Source organism: Calliopsis andreniformis, chromosome 8 (genome assembly GCF_051401765.1).
Source record: "Calliopsis andreniformis isolate RMS-2024a chromosome 8, iyCalAndr_principal, whole genome shotgun sequence".
NCBI classification, from domain to species: domain Eukaryota; kingdom Metazoa; phylum Arthropoda; class Insecta; order Hymenoptera; family Andrenidae; genus Calliopsis; species Calliopsis andreniformis.
Genome location: NC_135069.1, coordinates 3,314,836 through 3,335,978, shown reverse-complemented (window position 1 = coordinate 3,335,978; position 21,143 = coordinate 3,314,836). Strand labels below are relative to the sequence as shown.

General features: G+C 48.9%; 1 protein-coding gene across 2 annotated transcripts in view; it reads left to right on the top strand.

The window, feature by feature from the left end:
* The window catches only part of LOC143182613 (protein turtle), a 39,556-nt gene that overhangs the window by 3,325 nt on the left and 15,088 nt on the right, over positions 1–21,143 (top strand). For both annotated transcript variants that reach the window (XM_076383725.1, XM_076383724.1), the window contains exons 3-5: positions 2,205–2,338; positions 16,209–16,440; positions 18,868–19,143. In XM_076383725.1, the coding sequence (XP_076239840.1) occupies positions 2,205–2,338; positions 16,209–16,440; positions 18,868–19,143 (642 nt within the window). The remainder of the gene's footprint in view (positions 1–2,204; positions 2,339–16,208; positions 16,441–18,867; positions 19,144–21,143) is intronic.

Genomic DNA, 21,143 nt, shown 5'->3' with positions numbered 1-21,143 from the left:
CACGCGATACACGGCTTACCAGCCGATGGAGTGGCTGCTTAATTTCACGGTTCGCAGCTGCCTGAAAATTCGCTGGCGCAGACGAGTGTCCTTCGTCCTCCTCCTTTTTGAGCTCCATCCCTTCACGCGTGCCAGTGTCCTATCGAGTGTCGCCCAGGGATCGAGCAGGAAGCAAGTGCGGCTAAGATTGAACAAGAAAGGTACGACCATCGTCAGATGCAATTAGGGTCGAAAAGGGAAGAAAGGAACCTTTCTCGTGATCCAATCGCTGGATAGTCATTTCCACTCGCCTTGATCACAGATAACAGAGTGTCAGAGCGTGCGCGCCCTTTGTGCAGCGAATAGGAGCTGTCGACACATGGGCAGGTGGCACACGGGCAATCGGAACGCGGGATCCAAGGGACGCTACTGAAGAAGGGTCGCTCAGTCGCATACACACACGCTGCGTGATCACTCGCTTGTGTGCAACGATTCACCAGCAGCAACCTGCCAATAATCTGAACAATGGCTAGCAACAATGGGCGACAAGCTCGAATGGCGATCAAAGTTGCGCAGTCAACAAGAAAACATTCCTACGTCTGCTTACGAAACTGTTATTCTACTTTGTCTGTCATTCTGGTATTCTTCATCATTAGTGAAGCAAACGATGCATGATTCATCATATATTTAAAGAGTACCTGAGCTATCCTAGACCTTACTCCTGGTAATTTTCTCTTCTCTGACACGCGTACGAGACAGCGTCCAGACTGGGAAGCCATTGTTCGGGCGAAGACAATTTTCACGACGCTTTCACGGTCGGCCGAGCTCTCAGAGGAGTCTCATTTAGTTTTTTGGGCGGGCGCCCGCATGAAATACCCCGAGGTTGCTGAGTGAATTTTTCCTCCTTCTCAACCGTAGAGCACTCGATGGAGCGTTGCAGAATGTACTCCGAGGTGTCTCTAAAAATTCGTATTTCCCCGCCATTATCGAGTTGTGAATCTCCGTTGAAATTTCCAGCCTTGTTAGAATGTTGAAAGTGGTAGGTACACAGGCTCCCGACGATTTATCGCGATAACGATTCAGCTAATTGTAAGCAAAATGATACTTCATGATAACGAGGTGGGGTGCGTGCACACGCCTCTTTACGCCCAGCTGAATGTTTAATGACGACCGACAATAAAAACAGTTGTTGCAAGGACTGGGCCACTCCCAACTAGGGCTCTGTAATCACGATAATGGGGCACAAATGTGCGTCCAGCGTTGTTGCGTCCGAATTATTATGCGCGATGCGTGCAGGGGTTGTTCCCTGTGCAGAAACAGACTGACGCGCGCCAGCTTTCCCACGATATCAATAATTTCGTTAGGACGCTCCTGGCGTTACGATCTCCTCTGAGCGTTTCTTATCGTAATTGACATTCATGACCAGTTCCTGATAGAAGCACAATCAGGGCCAGAACTTTGCGTCTGTGAACCACGCGGAGGACTAATTAATTGTCAATTGTGAAAGGATTTCAGCTGGCAGATTATAGACGAAAACTCATAGGGTCGAGCCTCTGAGTCTGATCATGCGCCACGTTGTTGAAAGATTTACTGGGCGCCCTTTGTCAGGGCGCTGAAAGAGACGTCAAAAACGCGTCGTGTAGGTAAAGTTGCGAGTCAAAGGGAATGGTTATCAAAGTCAGATCCATTATTCGAATGGATCCCATAGAGTCGACGGCTACCTATGTTTCTCTCACGCCACAATTTTTCCAGTATTTTCGCGAATATTTCCATCCTTTGACGCAACTCTCAAAACTCTCGGCCACGTGTGGATTAAAGTGTTCTCGAAATTCGACAACGACCTGCCTATCAGTTAAAGAACGCCTTCCTAACTTTCTCAAATGTCTAGTTACCCGCTTGCCTGGGTCAGCTTAACTTCCCGAAACGAGTCGCGGAAACAGTGGTAGACAAAAGTTGCCTTCGTAAATCACGAAGTTAGCGAACGTGGGCGAAAAAGTTAAGGGCGTGTGTCAAGCGACGAGACTTTTGCAAAATATCTATCAACCGTCATACCTACGTTTCTCAGAGTTTCGGCAAGTTTTCGCGATTTACACGGCGCAGGGTCTGACGAACTCGCTTGGGAAACTTGTAGTTTACGAGCCGCGGCGAATAACGCGTGGCTGGCTCGCGAGGCGAGGTGGATGCTCGTCAGGAAAATAAACGTGTTTCCGAATGGTGTGTTTCAGGTCTGTGCCACCAGGACGCGGTGCACATTACGGCGATACTGGGGGAGAGCGTTGTCTTCAACTGTCACGTAGAGTTCCCCGGTGAGCACCCAGTGCCCTACGTTCTCCAATGGGAGAAGAAGGTAGGCGACACGGTACGATATCGGACGACACCCTCTGCTCTCCATATCCGTGAGTTTAATACGTGGGCCCCGCTTGGAGAGGACTCGCGATCTGGTATCAGCGATCAAGCCCGCGATCGGACAGGAACCCGCCCATCCGTGTTCGATTTACAGGTCGTTCGACGGAGTGTCTGACCCCGAGAACCGGTTTATCCGATCGGGTGAAACCATCGTTATTTATTTACCTCTTCGTTGGCCCAAACGCGCGGCACGCCATTTGAATAACAAATTAAATCGCGCCGCTCCCTCGGGCTCGGGCATATTTCGGAGATTCAGCGGAATCATTGACTCGATTCGATGCCGCTTCCGCAGCTTCTTTTTAATTTCCCAGTCGAACGTTGCGTAATCGGGAACTGGAGCGTGAAACCGAGCGGCGGGGGAGGCGACAGAAAGAGTCCACTATACGGATGAATGGGGCTTTCGTGAGAGCTACACGATCGAATCTTCCACCCTCCGACTAACCCCGTTGCTCTTTTTATCGTTTCCCCTGCCACCGACAGACACGGTCAGCTCGGTCACCACTCGTCCTGCTGTGCAGAGCTCTAGAATTCGCCTTTGGATTTGCTGTTATTAGTTGTAAAGTAGTCGATCAACCTAGTTGGGCATAATTATGAAGACAGGGTGCATGCATTTCGGTCACTGACAGAACTGAGAAACTCAGAATAAAAAGATCCTTGTTAATTTTTGTCTTTTTCTAGGACAGTCGTAAAATAATGTCGTAGTGTCTTTAATGCTCTTTTTAATACAATATTCGGTAAAGTACACACAGATGTATAAGAGAATTTCCTGTCTGACCAGTAGGGTCTGTCTGTAATTTAAAAAATCTTCAAATGTGACAAGGCCTGATTTCATTATCATTTCATAAGGCCTCTTCAATTGGTGTCTATAGCATCAAGTGATTCAGGCAGACAGACTTAACAAATAATGATCTCCTCTTACTGCTGTGTCATCTTGAGACCAACTCTTGAACTCTGCACACTATTTATGACCGCTCGCGTTAGAGGGCCTCCAAATTTTCGAAGGCTCTTCACGAATATATCGCAACGACAGATAAAAAGGCTTCTGCGCGTATATTACGCTCCCAACGTCCCCAGTATTTACGTTCAGCTCGGAACGCGATTCGGAGGTAGTGTATACCGTACAGGGGCTTTCGATACCCCCTGCAGTTCCTCCCGGAAGCGATAAGCGAGCGAGGCTGCAGATGCGCGGCCTGCATCGTTCGATTCCACGCGGAGAATTTATGGGTGTCGACGAAGAGTCGAAGAGCAGGCCTTCTAGACCATATTCTATCGAAGCAGCGCGTTACGGTCGGTTTAAGCTTCATTCGTATCGCGTGGGCGCCGCGCCGAATTACGGCCGCTTTATCGTAGGCTGGGACGAAGGTGACACGCTGATACCAGAGGCCTGTCGAGGCGGAAGAACGAAGCGGGGCCCCGTGGGCACACATTTGTTTAAAGTCTTGCAATGATTGTCGACGATTCTTTGAATTGGCTTACGTATTGTTTATTCAACGATTTGTCCGCTTCAAGTTCGCTTACGTTTTTTGGTTCGCGTTCTGTATTTTCTCGTTTTGGTTGGAATCGGCGGCGAACGGGACACGCCTCTCGTTCCCATCCGGAGCGGGACCAATTTGCATTCGCTTCCCGCTCGCGTATAGTAGCGTAAAGTAAATACTAATCTTTGTACTTGTCTCCCACGGCGTATATATTTTGTATACATGTATCTAATCCGGACTGGAGAGGGCAGAGCACGTTTTTCTACGTCGATCAACGAAGTCATCCGATCATACGTCTCTCTTAAAGTGTTCCTAACTCGAATCGATCGCGCATACAGCGTCTCTGTCATTCATACTCATCATCGTGACACGATCGCTGCGTTAGCGAGGGTGCAACGTTCGCGCTGGGACGTCGCGGGTCCGCGAGGGAATCGCGACGATTCACGAAACTGTCCCCTCGCGTGCTCGCGCGTCCCCGCTCGCTATTCGCGCGTACTGATCTCTTTGATCGCGGGAGAGTTCGTTGCACCGTTTCCAGAGAGAGAAAGGGCGTTCCTCGTCTACCGTTCATTACACTCACTGCCTTTCAATCTGACCTGTCAAGCACTCCGTGGAGAATTGACAACGAGTTCTCTTTTCTCTCTGTACTCTTATGGCAATCTAGAGGAACGTATCTAAACGTCTATCCGAAATCCATCTCTAAGTAATTCTGATGTTGCCCTCTCGATCGACGAGCTCCCTTTTCAAGGTATTCTGTGAAATTCACAGGGTTTTAAATGTTAATTGACTGTAAATGTTCCTTTGGGGGAACATTGGGGGAAAAAGTGGCATTTGGGGGATCACGTTCTTCTTTGCAATTGGTAATAATTTTAAGACTAAATAATTTTAAGCTCGTCGATCACGAGGAAACAATACAGGGTAGTGCACTTTCCCTTCCTCTCGGTGGCGGAAAATCAGGAAATCACGTCTCTGTCTCTCTAACCTCTGGTGCTTTGCATGAATCACGACTGCGTGCAGCTGGTGGATTTGGTCAAAGGGAATCCTGTCACTAGAACCGCGACCTTTTAGAAAAATCTGTGACCTGAACCGTGCTCTATCCGCGTAAAAAGTGCTGGGATATTTTTTTTTGCATGAAAGCGTGTGAGCTTTTAATCAACGCAAGCGCGTTCAGACGAACAGTAAATCCCTGTTGACAATCCCAAAGCTCGCGCACCGTAGAACTTCGTACCTAACATTTCGCAAAACGAATGGTCTCATATCGTTGGTGTACTAGTAAAAAATTAGGTAATTATATAGAAGAGAGCAGAAGACCTTGATATATATTGCTGAGATCAGTATCCTGATAATAAAAGTTAAAGGATGGTCATATGTATAACTGAATGTTACTCAGGACGCTGATCTCGATAACACAAAAGTCATCGATCTTGCACAGGTGCGCCCTTTTCTATACAATTACCAAAAATTATAGTTGTGCCTGCGATATGCATTATCTCGTTGTCATTGCGAGCCAGTCGCACCCTGCATGCTAGTTTTCGCCAGAGTAATCTCCCTGTCACGTGCGAACATATGGTCGCAGCCGTCGTTATCGTTTAATCTTCCTTGTTCCTGGAAAGGGGACTAGTGGGCGCTCGTTTCGCGTAAACTCGAGCGTTTCAAAAAGAGTGGAGAAATTATTTAAACGCCTTCATCACCACTTCTAGACGCAGTCTACTTTGCAAAGTGGAAAATTACGCGAGAAGTCGACCCCTTTCGGTTGCACTATCCGTGCACTGTGCAAGAGGCGCATAATGAGGTCCCAATTTTCGGTGATCGACCGCAGGGGAACTCGACCGCGTAATTTTTCGCCGATGAACGAAACGCAAAGCAAGGCAGCGGCGCCGAGCGATACTGGATTTCGAGGCGATTATATACTGCACGGCCTGGCCGAAACGCATTAACTGTGAATTCAATATTGACTCGGCAAACCTGCGTATCCATCGTCGTGTAATTAATTAATCGATCGATCGATTCCGCGGGACAATACTATGATTGTCGCAGTGACAATCGTGTCCGGTTCCGCGCTTCAGTGGTCTCTTGCGAGGATCGAGCTGGCACCCTGCGTCGACCATGATCATTGACTATCTTTACGATCGCAGTTCCGTGTCCATGTGATATAAACTGATTGCCAGATCAGTAGAGCTTTGATTAAGGGGCTTGAGACCGAAGTCTGAACTTAAGTGTTCATTTGAGACCTAATTTCCTATGATTAATTTGAACAGATTTCGGTAGCTCGTGATTGGAGTTTTTCTCGTTATTCTACTGTACTCTCGGTCTTGGTAAATCGAATAATGGAAACTGTATACCAGAGGGAATAATCGAAGTTCATCTGTCTAATGGTTCCATTGTTTAGCTACCAACTACTGTGCATCTAGATACACAGCAGGTTCGACAACAGGTGTCAGAAATTTTAAAGGGTGATTCTTCATGCTCAAATAGGAGGAAAATGAAGAGTAACGCAATTGCGTTTGAGACTGCGTTTCACAGTAATTAATTGTTGCAGAAACGTTGAAAATTCGCGTGAAATATGTCTGCCTCAGTATTCATTCTACTGCTGGCGTGCAGTAGTCAGACTAGGCACAGCGGTGTCAGTAGAATAAGTGAAGTCAAACGTACCAGGTACATTTTTGACGTCTCTTTACCTGTGAATAACTCGGAAACGAAGCTTCAAATATAATTTCCTTATTCTTGGTTTTCGTCTTATTTTAGCATATAGAATCACTATTCAGAGTTATTTATAGCTGTTGTCTAACACCTTGGTTTTAAGTAGAACAGGGTGTCTGACTAATACTCGAGACAGTCCTAACCCACACCTATCCTGGAAGACCATGTATCTACAGACTAACAAAAGTCACCTCTTTAATTCTAAGTAGAATAGGGTGTTGTACCATTACTCGAAACGCTCCAAACGTCCTCGAATTCAAGAGTTCCTCTCCATGAAATTAATTAAGACGTCTGCCTAATGTGTCACTGGAGAAAAGCTCCGCGAGAACTCGCCGTGAAACGGTGGTGAGAGCGAGCTAGAGATGCAGAGCGACAGGAAACGATGCGCCACTACCGCCATTTCCATTTCCAAGCGATTCGCGTGACGGAGCTCTGCGGGGGAAGAGGGGCAACCTGTTTTCTTTTTTATGCGCGCATAAATCACGGGGGGAGGCCCGAGGCTCCTGAACGAACCTTCTCCCTCGCCCCTCGATTCACCCCGTGCCACTGCGGCTGACAACTAATTTCTCTTCCCGTCCGACTTTTTCCCCGGCCGCGATGGCCGTGGCGATCACTTTTCACGCGCCTCTTTTGCCGCCGTCTCCTCCTCGTATCGTCGCTCTTCACGCGTTGCAGTTTTGCAATCGTTACGAAAGATAGATGACATCTCGAGGACTTTGAGACTCGCTGAAACCTCTATAACCTCCAGCAAGTACGGGTTCGAAATAGTCGAAAGAACCGCGAGGTAGGTCAGCCGAAAATGCGAGCTCGAAAAAATCCAAGGGTCGATAATTTCGGCACAGAACTCGGGCGCACCGCTGATGCACCGTGTTTTCAGCAGCGTTTCCTTCCTTTTTTTGGAACCATCGGGGCATGCGTGGTGGCAGCAACAGAGACTGAACGTGGGGGCGCGTTTTATTTGCTGTTTGGTGGCTCTCGGGCTTCTGCGTGAGTGGATGAAAGAGGAAACCTGCACTAGAGTCGCGCTAACAGACGCTCGCGAAATCCGCGTGGACAAGATCCTCGTTGCGCGCAAGATGGACCAGTATTCATGGAGCTTTCGTTTTTTGCATGGGAACCCAGTGGGCGAAGCCTCACCCCGAGGACGATTGTTCAGGAAGTCAATGGCAAGCGACGAGATGTCAGCATCTGGCACTGTTCAATCGCCTCCCGTTTGTTCGAGCGATATTCTCGTTCCGATTAATGGAACACAGGGAATAGAGGGTTACTTGATCTTCCGTGAAACTCGCTCTCAGACCACATCTGAGAATCTCTTGAAACGCGTTACGTCGCCACCTGAGTGTACCACAAACGCGTTCACTCGTGTTAGGTAGTTTCGATGCGGCTGTTTGCGGAAGCAGTAATTGACTGAACCTCGATAATACATGATTGGAGAACGTAATTGGTGTGTGTCTCCCCTTGTATTGTTAATCGCATTTCTGAGGGAATAGCGAATAGGAGAGGGTGCATAGGAAGAAGGCAAACCTAATTCTACTTATTAACTATTCTAGTCTAACTCAAGTATGTATCCTTTTTATGCAGTCTCTATACTCAATTCAGTACCCATTAATCGAGACATTAATCTCTATCGCAGCATAATCTCCCCACTCCCCACAGCAGAGAAATAGATATTAGCAGTCATTTAGTACTTCCAAAATATTTCATACCCCCTGCAATTTTTTATAGGACTTCCTAAAGACTCCCAAAATAAAAAAAATAGGTAAAAAAGAAAAGGAGATAAACGTTCTCGGAAAAATGTGCTAATGCTCGAGGGAGAGGTGCAGCAGAGCGAGGGTAACGAGGCGAGTTTTTCTTCCTGCTCGCCACGCTCCTCTATTTTCGAAAGGGGTCGACAGACACAGACAGGATGGCCAGGGTGGCCAAAGGCAGGTCGAGGGGGGTCAGTGGTCCAGTCATGGGGAAGGTCGGACGTTTCTGCCGCGAGGGGAAGGCCGCACAGTGTAGCGTAATTTAATGAAACAAATGGAGACAGGAGTCAACTGCGCGAACAGCGAAAAGGGGAAAAGGAACAAGAGCAGCGGCGTCTGGGCAGGGAAGTCAGAATAACGAAAGAGAGAAGCGTAGGTGTGCAGGATAGTTCAGGAAGGAGCTGCTAAACAGGCTGGAGAAGTTTGCTGGATACCTCGCGGGACACAGTGCACGCGTCTCTGTGGGAAAAAGAGGAATACAGTCTCCTTGCAATTCAATTTCTCCGGCGTTTCCGCTCGGGAAGACATTCACCCCCAATGGGAAACCTGGCTCCTGCTCCCCCCGAAGAGAAACACCCTCGCCTCTGCGAAAGTTACCCGCAACCTGGCAGGTTTCCCATCCAAGGTCCACCCGAATATTTCTCCAGACTCGCCCCGACTGAAACGTCCTCTTGGAATAAAAAGTCAGAGCCTCCAGCAGCATCCCTTTTTGCTCTAGGTTAATTATTTTCCCCCGCGTAAACAAGCAGGAAATGCAAATCCCGGCATTTCTTGGGAAGTGGAAGCCGTTGTTTCGAGGGCCGCCCGTAATTAGGTTTTCCTCGAAGAAGCGAAATCGCGCGAAGCTATGCAGCCCGCAATTTTATTTCGCGAGACCCGCGACTCGAGGTCCCTGTCGCGTTTAAGAGGGAAAAAAGGGAGCCCGCTGTGCTCGCGTTTACTATTTCGTACGAAGGAGTAATTTTCCGCTCCAAATGTACCGCAGAGTCACCAGAAGCCACGGATAATTTGCAACTAATAGGGGACGGCGGAGGAGCGTTTTTCAAGGCTGGACGCGTGAAAGAGGAACGCGGTTCCCTGGTTAATATGCAGATCGGCCCGAGAGTTCGATCCTCGAATGTAAATTCAGCCGAAGCCCCGGCGAAGTCTTTCGCCAGATATAAGGAGAGGGAATCTTGTTATGGGAGTTTAAGGTGGAATTAATTTTAGTTCGACGGCGCAGCGATGAATCCGCGAGGTAAAACGACGTCATAAAGTTTTTGCTAGAAAGTTATCGAAAGTTGTCTAACAGCGGCGGGGACCTTTTGCATAGTTCCTCGCCGTACAATTTAAATTCTCTCTATAATTCCGTAATTCTGGAAGAAGTGGTTCGCGAAGCAGGGGCTGCTGTAAAGTCGTGGGGATGGTTCTGAAACAGTCACATAATCGGGTTGACGTTGAACGATTAATATGTTTCCCCTGCAGACGTCGATTCAGAGGATCGTCAGAGGGAACAGCAAAACCTCGCGACTCTGAAATTAATCGATTGCCTGGGCAAATAAATTCTTCCTGGGTTCTCTCCGCGGCAACTTCTGGGACAACTTTGCGGTTGTCGATGCGGCGCTTCGAGAACACGCTGCTCTCGCGTTATCGATTGAACGTTAGCCGGTTAACCCGTAGTTGGCTTAAAAATAGGACAACGTAGACCACCCCCGCGTGGCCAGCTTTACATTACATAAACCACCCCGCGAGCTGCTTCTTCCTACATGGCTCGAGAATGTGCCTGGCGTCCAGGATCCCCAAAATCCATTCCTCATCCCTGTCTTCCGTCCACGTAGGGCTGCAGGATATCGTGGTCTTCCCCTTGTCCACCCCCTGACCGGACATCCGTGGAACTCGATATCCGAATGGCTGCGTCATCCTGTCCCTGTCAGACGGTTACGCCCTTAGTCCACTGACCGCGATCCTTTTTGCACAGTCACCTTGGAGAACAGTGTCAGAGGCCCCTCGTTTGAGGTCAGAACTGAGAGGAAAGGTATTTTTAAGACAGTATCAAAGGGATGATTCTCGCCATTCTTTTTGCACAGCTATTTTCGAGAACAGTCTTAGAAGACCCTCGTTTGGGGTCAGAGCTAAGATGGAAGGTATTTTTAAGACGGTATCAAAGGGTGATACTCGCGACCCGAAATCGTACGACGCAGGAACGTGTTACGTTACGGGGTTAGGAGGTCTACATGCATAATGCAGAACACAGGGAGGCCAGCCTGAACTACTCAACTGTGTCAGGGTTAACCCCCTCCCCGACGCTCAATTCCACGTGCAGATTTCAACTTGGAGTTACCCACTCGCCCTCCCGCCCTTCTGTTTCTATTTCTCTGGCATCGCAGAGGTTCAGGGCTTCGCGGCTCGTTATATTCGCTAATTGGCGGCTTCGTATTCCCTTTTCTGCCATTGTTGCTATTAACGCCACCCTCGAGATGAGCTAACGAGATAATTAGCGGGACCTGACCCTCGAACATTCTCATCGTCGTTTCTTCTAAAAATCGACATTCGAGGATTCGCCGATTCGTTTGAGGAGGTGGTAGGAGGCCTTGAGTACAGAAATAGCAGGGTGATCCTTGAAGTTCTCTGGTCATGACGAGCGTCACGCACTCGGAGAATCCTCTTCTTAGTTTTCAAATTAAATCAATCGAGGGGACTAGACAGTGTGAGCGGAGTGGATGGCGATAAAGGCTCTCTAAGCGGATATATAGCCTGCTCGAGTAATTCATACAGCGGAGAGTCTCGAAAGTTCTGGTAATAGTTGAGCCACACGCTCCTCGAACTCGGTCACTCCAGCTGAGGCTCTTCAGCGTGCCAGAGATGGCACAGTGGACCCAGAACGGAAGCACGCGATACGACAAATGTCCTTCAACTCGTGAGATCCTTCACAGAGAAATAATTCAGGGATCTGGAGCTCTTCTGCGTTTCTGAAGCCCTTCTTCGTTTCTCTAGCTCCAATTCTGAAAGGTGCAAGGAACTCTTCACTCGTAGGTGCCACGGGCAGTAGGTCATGCCCGTGTGACACAGCCGAGTTAAGAAGTCCACAGAAATACTGGACACGAACAGGGCCAAACACTCGTGCATTTCTCTGTTAGGAGAATCCTCTTGCCTCTGGCGCGACTATGGAAACGTCGCGAGTCGTTTGCTCTTGTCGGGATATACAATAAGCCGCTCTTATTACCGCGGGAACCGCCTTTTTCGTTTGCCCTACACTCAAACGCTCGCTGTATCTACTGAACAGGTATTTACAAGCTTCGAGATCGCGCGGGATAGCTAGTTTAACTCGTGCTTCTAGGGGAGTGTCACTTTTGCAGAGGGATTATAATTAAGGACTGATTTCATCTGAAGCCCACTTAATTTCAACTTTATACCAGTCAGAAATGATGAACACAGAGCCCATTAAAGAGTAACGAGCCCTACCCTACTTCGTCCGATAAGTCACGACAGCGAGCTAGTGGAATCGGTCCGTGTTTGTTCAGACCAGCCGTTTCAACCTGAAATTACGCTATTTTCTCGCCGCGCCAGCAATTTACCCTTTCAAATACCCCCGAGATTTAACAAATGCAAATGAATCGCGAGAATAAATCATCTGCCGCTGCAAAATGTTACAAAATTGAAGGTATTACAGGTGGCCATTAAGAACACGATAAGAGGAGGTCGCGTTGGAGTGCACAGGGCGAAATAATCGATCGTGAGATTCAAGTTGGTTGTTGTCGTTTCGGAACACTTATTTGCCTTGTATTGCAAGGCCATTCAGATCTACTCAGCGTATTGGTTCCTCCTATGTGGAAGAGCTAATTGTCCTGCTGCGATGTCTACGCGATAAGTTCCTCCAAGAGCAAGTGCATCGTCGAAGTTGCCTAGGTAAATCGAGCGAGTTTCTCGGAATTCCGCTGTTTCATTAAATCGCGTCCTGCCTCTGGTTCTCACGAGGGGAACATAGTTCGAAGTTTAAACGTAAGCAGTAGCTCCGCCGACTCCTGATCAAATTATGGTGCAGGCAAATAGAAACGCCAGGCGTGCAATTATTCCTGAAAAATGACATCGATTCGCTCCACGAAACTCATTCCTGGAAGTCGTCGGGTGAATGGGCTCTCGCTGAGCAACAAAGGAGCCATTTCCCTTAGTCTCTTCTCCCAGTTCCGCTCGAACTCGCGGCAACTGCAGCTTCAAACGATTCTCGAAAGAACTTCGCTCCCCCTCCCCCTTGGCCATGTTAATGAATCTGCCCACTAGGAGCTCGCGAGTGCTGCGAACGAGGAAACTTCTGGACGTCGGGACATTGAAACAAAGCGTCGAAGTAAATATCGAACGACGCCGGGGGTTGAACGCCGCCTCCGTCGAGGCGCTCCGCTTCCTCGGGGTCACGCTCTCGTATCGCCTTCAAATTGCCCGATTAATATTAACGTCGGGCCATCCGGTGGCTGGGCAATTTACACTTAAATTCGCCGCGGAATAAGGCGGTCGAGGAGCGCAGAACGGCGATAGCAGGCGCCTCGAAACGACGCCATTCCAGGGCGCTCGCGCCTCGTTAACATTTCACTCGTTCGGTTGGCTCCGAGTTCACCTCGATCTCCGGAGGACACGATGCCCCTTCGAATATCAAGTCTCATTCCACTGAAAGAAGGGAGACGGGGGAGCGTCGCTCGGTCGATGAATTATCAAAATTTCCGCAACACATACCGCAACGCTCCCCCTTCACGGAGCAAGTCGCGCGTATGGAAAGCGATTCGTCTCCCGACGGAGGCTCCTGCGAGCCTTCCGGCGTCGCATTATTTCCTTGGCTCGCGTCATCCCCCTTCCCTGGGCCTGTGACATGAATTATCGAAATTCATTCTTCGACCGCTGAAAGCGAGACCCTCGTCTGTTGGTATCAGCTTCCTTGGCGAGAGGCTCCTCCTGTGTTTAGGGATCGTGGGAGTTGAGGGATGCATTGTTTGAGGAGTATAATCGCCCGCTATAGAGACACGGTGTGTATTTTTGCGGAGCAATGCGAGCTCCTCGCAACGAGACCCTCCGCGAGCCCTGAATTTATTCCGTCCATCGTTTATGCGACGTTTCATATGCGCAAACTTGATAGAACGAGGCGAGACAAAAGAAAGAGGGCTGGGAAATAAAACAAAGTCACCTGACCTAGATGAGCGACGCGCGTGGGCGTAAATGCGAAGCGTTCGCGCGGGAGTGCACGACTTATTCCACTCAAACTCGTAGCTAGTGACAGCGCGGCGTATCCTAGCAGAGGGGAGCTTGTTTTCCCTCTCGTGCTTCTCTCTTCAGCTTCCGTCCCTGGCTCGTAGATCGGAAAACCAAGCAGAGTCGTGCCAGGGAAGCGCGAGAAAATAGGTGGCTTGGCCCACTCCCCTTACAAGTACCATTCAGCCCCGTAATTTATCCCAGTTTCGTGCATTCCGCTTCGCGACACCCTCCTCGACTCCTCGTTGGCTGTTTTCTATTAATCTGAAATTCTTCTCGCGCCTCGAGGCCTAGCTTCTTTAATATTTAGCCCAGAAACGCGGTTCAACGGGGTGGGACTTTAGACCTGTAAGTCAGTGGATGAATAAGTGGAGAGGGAACTTCTCTAGGGAAGATAACTCGTGATAGTCTGACAATTTAGTATCGAAGGTATTCCATTCTCAGATCGATTCATTCGATCAATTCTCATCAGCTATCTCTATGTGTTAAGCAACAATACTCTCTCTTCTTATTAGTACAGATGTTATTCTAACTCGAAAACTGGAGGTAAATTAATTTATCAAAAACTTCATCTATGAACACTGGGAAACCAGACCTTTTTTATAAAATAAAGGGGATACTCTGTCTCCAGATATTTCGAAAGGGGTTGCAAGGTAGATTAACTCCTCCTCTCATCGCTTGAAAGTCCGCTCGAAGGAAAAGAACTTCCCGACTGTAGGAAGGACCTATTGTCTCCCTCGGTTCGAGACATCGAGACGCGGGAACGCGTTCAGCCGCGCTGTTTGTCCCGGGGACTTTGTGGAGCAAGCGCGCGGCAACTCGCCCGCGGAATCGCGATATCGAACGGGGCCTCCGCGGCTGGCTCGAGGGAGAATAATATTGAAATCATCCTGTGGTTCGCGGGCGGCGACGACTGCGACACCGGCCGACGACGCCGTTCGTCGTCGCAAGTAGGCCAGCTCGAAATAGAAACCGTCAACTGGGGCAGTCAATGGCCAACGTACGATCGTCACGGCACGTTCGCGAGTTTTCTTGCTCCTTCGACTCTTTTTCCTTCCTACTCTTCCGTCTTTCCACTTGCCACCCCCTTCACGCGGTCTGCCAAACGCGCGCCAGTAGAATGGCCTCGTTCCGTGCCAGACACGAGTACAGCCCGCCGTTTCTGCGAACGACTTTCCTGCCCCTCAGACGTCGCTCGCGATCTCGATTGCTATCGGCTCGATCGAGCGACGGAGCGATGGGACGACCACGAAACGAGCACGATCTCGGGAAATGTGGGAGAGACTGCGATTTCAAGTAGAATCGGTGGAAAAGCGCGGAGGAAAATGTCCTGATATCAGGGCGTTTCAGATGTCTAATGTCTTAATAATTGAGCTACTTAAAAATGCATTTTTTGACACTTGAAGGGCTAAAAAGAAATATTATTTTATGATATTATTTTCTTTTCTCTTGGTTTTTATTAAGAATATTGGAATTTAAGTTCAAAATTAAGTAAAATTAGTGTTAGTGTTCAAACACTGGGGTCTGGTCGTCTACTAGGCCATTTACCTTGCTTCTCAAAAGTAACTTTATCTTTTTTAGAACAGTTTCGAAAATTGCAGCCGACCGAACGTTGGCGTATCCCATTATGGCACTCATTGGTGCGTAATTTGCTCGTTGCCATCGAAACGGCGCGTACCCCGTGCAAATAAACACGCAGCAGTTAGCGCGTTAACGCGCCCCATTATCACTGCTCGTTTTAATACACGCGTCCTGCACTCGGCATTTTAATGCACGCGCGGTGCAAACGCTTGGCTACTGTTCACGACTTTCCACGGGCACACATCTACATAGGATCGTTTCTTCTATCGTCCCAGAATGCACCGACACACGGCTGCAAGACTGATCGGGAAGCACTCCTTATCGGTCCCTTATCAATACGACAAGCCATTACTCGCATGCAGTACATCGCCTCTAGTACTTCTCTTCTGTATCAGACTTTACCCAGCTATAGACTGGGATCATCGATCCCTGGTAAAGGAGACAGGAGATCGTCGCTGAATTCCTTAATCCGCGATCGATGAACCCATTGCATGGCACGTTGCACGACTTTCGTATTTCCTCGTTTCCCTGCTTTTCTACCCACGCACGCCCACGCCCGGGGATTACTTTTTCATCGGCGCGCAGCGGACTCCTTTGTTTGCCGTAGAGGCCTGCATGGATAATGACAGTTGTCGTGGCGTCCTCGGCCGGGCGAACGTAACGAGCATGAAAATTTAAGAGGATCCCTCTTCCAACACGTGTAGGATTAGAGGGAAGAAGGACCATGCCCTCGTTACGTTCCACCGTACGCGCGGAAAGACCTTGCCGACCTGGCGACGAGTCGCGACCGCTCGTAGATCGTTCCCGCTCTTCACACACGCTGCATCCCCTGTCACGTCATTTGTCATTTCATTACCCCGCCAGCTGGTGCGAGCGAGCCTCGAACTTTGATCGCGATTCTCACGACCCTCCGTCGATATTCTTTTGGCCCTTCGAGCGATTCTGAGCAGAGGAACGCTGAAGCTGAGCTATGGAGTCTCGGGCACAGTTCTGACGAGGACTGTAGACATTGAACCTCGAACGCGACCCCGAAGAGTGTCTCGCACCAGTTTGTACGCGTTCATGGCGATCCCTCGTTTATGTTGCGTGTTGGTGTTGGTGCAAGGGGCAGGAGATACCGATATACATATGGTACGAGTCGTATCCGACCCACAGTGGCGAGGGTTACGAAGGTCGAGTCTCGAGGGTGAGCCCGAATTCACCGTACGGCGTGGCGAGCCTCAACCTGACCGACATCCGCGAGAGCGATCAAGGATGGTACGAGTGCAAGGTCGTCTTCCTCAACAGGTCGCCCAACAGCCACAAGAATGGTACCTGGTTCCATCTGGATGTCCACGGTGAGTACTCCTCTGGAGAGTTCAGTTTACCTGAGAATGCGTGTCTACCTGAGAGTGTAGTTATTACAAATAGCTCTGTGAAAATTCAATTTACTGACAAATATTTATTGGGGTATATGTAGAATGGTTTGTAGAATTGGGAGGGATATCGAAATCAGCTACTATAGAAGACTCTCAAGTGGATATGTAGATATCTTATGCTTAAATCTAGGGTAATGAAAGATGATCTAAGTCACATAGGTATTTTTGTTTTTGAGATATTGGCGTTTATAGCATTCGACTTCAGTACCTATTGTCTTATGAACTTGTGACTTCTAGAACCCTTATTTTTAAGAAAAACATTCTTTTAATACACTTTTCTTCCTAACTAACTTTAATCGTAACTCATTCTTTGAAATATGACAGGTCGTTTTGCCTTCCAACCACAGAAATTCCTGGAAGGTTTTCTCTGTATTACTTCATAAATTCACTTTATAAATTCAATTGGTTAATAGATATTGATCTATTTAAATATTTCACGGTACAGAGGTCTTTCTGCCACACCGTTGATATTCCCGAAGAAATTTCAGCCATCTTTCTGTCAAAAGACGGAGATTACAGGATGTCGCGATATCGATTAAAAGGAACTTAATTACAGTAATAAGGGTCCCCGCCCCAGCGGCGGGCTCGCGCGAGCGTAGTTTCAGTCGAAAGTTCTAGCCAGTTCGCGGCCGAGTTCGTAAAGTTACTTCGATTGCACCTCGAAGCGACTCATTAATATTACTTCGAGCTTAAGAAGATTTTACGGCCGCGACGACTAGCGGCGCTTTTACGGCGCCTATAACGAAGGGAAACTTCGCCAAGCCCACAGGCAAAGTGTCTCCATGGTTTCCCCAGTATTTTACAAGACTTGTAAATTTTTATATCCTCGCGGAGGGAGCCACGGGGCGCGCTGATTCGCATTCGTCTCCGTCAGAATAAAATGGGGAAGAAAATCCGGTAAGCGTCACCGATAAGAGAAACGAAACAAGGAAATAAATAAAACAAAAAAAACGAAAGGGTCGGGGGTGAAAGAGACGCGTGGGCGAGAAGGGGGAAGGCGGAGGAAGGTGTCGTTCCCGGGGAATTCAATTCAATTCTTTCGTCGAGCGACGCGATAAAGTTTTACGCGTTACGTCGACGTGGCGACGACGACGACGACGACGACGACGACGACGACGTCGACGACGGGGTCAGTGAACCGAACGATAGAAACGGAGGAGCAGGAAAAATGGCAGCGAGGAGAAAGGAAAACTTATTGCCACGTTTTGTTCGGCCATAAACGACGACGAACAGCCCCGAGGAAGAGAAACATTTAGATGGCTTAGGAAACGCCGCGTCCTCCTCTCTCCCTCTCGTCCCGCCTCGACCGTTTTCTCCTCGGTGTTTTTCCCGGGGTGCATTTCCACCCATCGTGCCTCGTCACCGCCTCGTCACCGCCTCGTCACCGCCTCGTCTTCGTCGGGCCCACGGCCACACTCGACGAGACCGACGGGGAACGTCAGCGACGGCCGATTGCGACGACTAAGGATTTGCCAGCGGCGTCAAAGGGAGAAGCACTCGACCAGCGAAAGCGCTCAGGCTCCCTTTGTACTTTTGAAGTCGTCGCTGCCAGGTCGTTTGCTCGCGTTATACCCGTGAACCGTTGCCCTCACCTTCCGTCCACAACTTTTCGCCTTCGGCTTAGCGCCTCCCCTTCCTTCTCCTTCACCCCCCGCCCCATGATAATCCGTTAACGATCTTCCGATTGTACATTCCTGATAATAGATTGGATTTAAGCGCACGCAAGAATGGTCGATGGAGCGTCGAATAATCGAATCAGCCGAGACGAAATGCAATAAAGAGCACGGCCCTCGAGAAGGAGCTCCTCGACCCTCTCGCAATATTCCAATAAATTTTCCCATCGCTTTCCATCGCGGATTTGCTTCCAAGCACGGTCTCTCTCTCTTCTCTCCATTGTCCCCTGGGTCGAGCTTCTCTGTTCTGGAATATACTGCGAGGGGCGCGTTTTACGTGGCGAAAATGGACGATCCTTTGTGCCGTGGCGGTAGTCGAAGTCATTGAAGGGCCCACTGTGATTTCTGCTGGATGGAAAACTCGTCGGAGATAAAAACGTTCGAGGAGCGCCACGGAAGCGTTTTCTATGCGTCCACGCGATTCGAGGGTTTGATTGTTCCCTTAATACCGTCCCTTCGAAGTAATGCACCTCTGTCGCATACTCGTCCGTTCGACGACCTCGTAAAAGTCCTCGTCACGATGCCATTAGTCGATAAAGACGAACTTGGATCGAGTAATCCTTTCCTCTGCTCCTCTTTTGATCAATTTCTGACGACTCCATCGTCATTTGCGACTCGCGGAATGGCTTTTTCCCTTCGAGGAGGAATAAAATCCTGCCTTCTGTTTTCGCAGCGCCGCCGAAGTTTAGCATCACGCCGGAGGAGATGATCTATGTCAACGTGGGCGATGCTATCATTTTGAATTGCCAAGCTGAGGGCACGCCGACACCAGAGATCCTCTGGTACAAAGATGAAAGCCCAGTCGAGCCGTCCACCACCATCGGAATATTCAATGACGGTACGGAGCTCAGGATCTCGACGATCAAGAACGAGGACATCGGGGATTACACTTGCATCGCGAGGAATGGAGAGGGACAGATCAGCCACACGGCTCGCGTTATAATCGCTGGTGAGTAAGAATTCAGATCAACTTCGTATACGTATAGTACCTGATTTCCTGGAAAAGTTCAATGACTCCTGCAGCTGCAGGCTGGAGGCCTAGCAGAGGAATTTATCCAGGCGATAATTAATGCACGAGAGCCAGAACCTAGCGATAATTACTGGGCGGTGTGTTATTAGAAGTTATCGGGGTATTTTCGGTAGTCGGCAATCGATCGAGCGCCGCAAATGAAATTCCGATAACCACGGCGGCGCCAGAAAATGCCTCGACGTGGCTCCTCCTGGTTTTTGTTGTTCGTCCATCCGGATACGTCAACGACCGACAGCAGGAATTTCCGCGGTCGATTATCGGCCATCGATCACCGAATCGACGCTCGGTTCTTAAGAATTGGTTTAAGGAAAACATTCACACAGGAGGAGGGCCTTCTGTCCTACTATCCCTTTTCTTTGCTTTCCTCTGATTGGCTATATCATAGGTTCCTAAAGTGGGTGATGCTCCAAGGGGCGGTAAAATGATTTAAGAGGTGATAGGAGTCTAGGGTGCAATTCAGAGACATCTTTCTTTACTGTCCTGAAGGATGTAGGTGGAAATATAGATATATAAAAGAATGCAAGGATACTATATACTTCTGTTTATTCCCTTAAAGAAGCTACATTTCCACAGGAGCGCTGAATAATTTTTTTCTCGATAGGAAGTTACCTCTTCTCCCAAGCTCGGAACATTTAAGTGCACTTTCCAAATATCTATCAAACTTTCGTTCAAAAATACCTCCTCATTGTTTACTGAAAATATCATTTTTACGAGCAACATTCAGTCACAGTTATGACGGTACTTCGCAACAGGAAGAATCAGCAGTTTTTTTCCGATTTTTGAAGCCGATCCACAGTGGAAATTTTGTTACCTCGTTGTCGCGAACGTGTCCCGTTGTTGTCGCGTCTGTTCCAGGCGAAACAAAGGATCACGTCGCAGGGGAGAACTTTTAAATTCGGTCGGTGAATATTTACCGAGCTGCCGCCCCTAAATTCATCGTGTCTCGCCGACCGCGAGACAGGAGCGCGGCGGTCTCGTAACTTGGATTCCACTGAATTTCATTGTCCCGTTTACCAGGATCCCAGCTTTGTCCGCAAAGTTAACTCGGTGTTTTCGGCGTCGCGGAATCCGCGGCACGCCCGCGACTACCTGCGGCTTTCGACTCGCGGCCACGCTCGCGCATTCGACCGCGACACTCCATTGTTTCGGGGCGAAACGAGCGACAAAGGGGCGGCGAATGATAATCGGACGGGGAACAATCTTGCTCTTTTGATCTCTGTGCTGTTCAAAATAGCTGTCGCTTTGAACCACTGACCCTATGCCTTGACAAGAGGTGGTTTCAAATCGAAGCAGAGTAATTCATTAGGTACTCCTCAGAACTAAAAAATGGTACCTGAAGGATATTCTTCTCAACTGCTAGATTTCCTAAAAGGCTTCAGAGTTTCCTGAAATCGCAGAAAATAAAAAAAATCGTTTACTAAGAAGTGCAGATTCTCTTTGTAAGAGGAGAAATTCCTTCACAAGTCAGACACCGTGATTTCGGATCTGGAATCATAGTTGAGAAAGTTCTGAAGCACTCGCGGCTCGAAATCGAGAAGATGGTCGGTCCCACGGATACACGGGAGCCACCTTAATTCCCGACGAGTGACGATAGATCGGATTGCAGAAAATACTACTGAATCCCGAGAAGAAGTTCGGTCTTTTGTCGGCTGTGATCGATTTCCTCCCATTATGGCCAAGATATTTGCCTGCGCCCTGCCCTTCGCCGATTCTTCTCGAACGCCGTAAGTTTTAAAATTCTCCACGATCGCAGGAGACCTCTTGGATATCAACGAGAATATAATGCACCCTGTTGATCCTTTTTACGAAGACTTGGAGCGAAAAGTCGCCCGAGTAGAAGGTATTTGGCTGCAAGTGGCGAGGCGTCCTCCAAATACGTTCCTTCCTCCTGTCCTCCTTTTGTTCTTCACCTTCCTCCA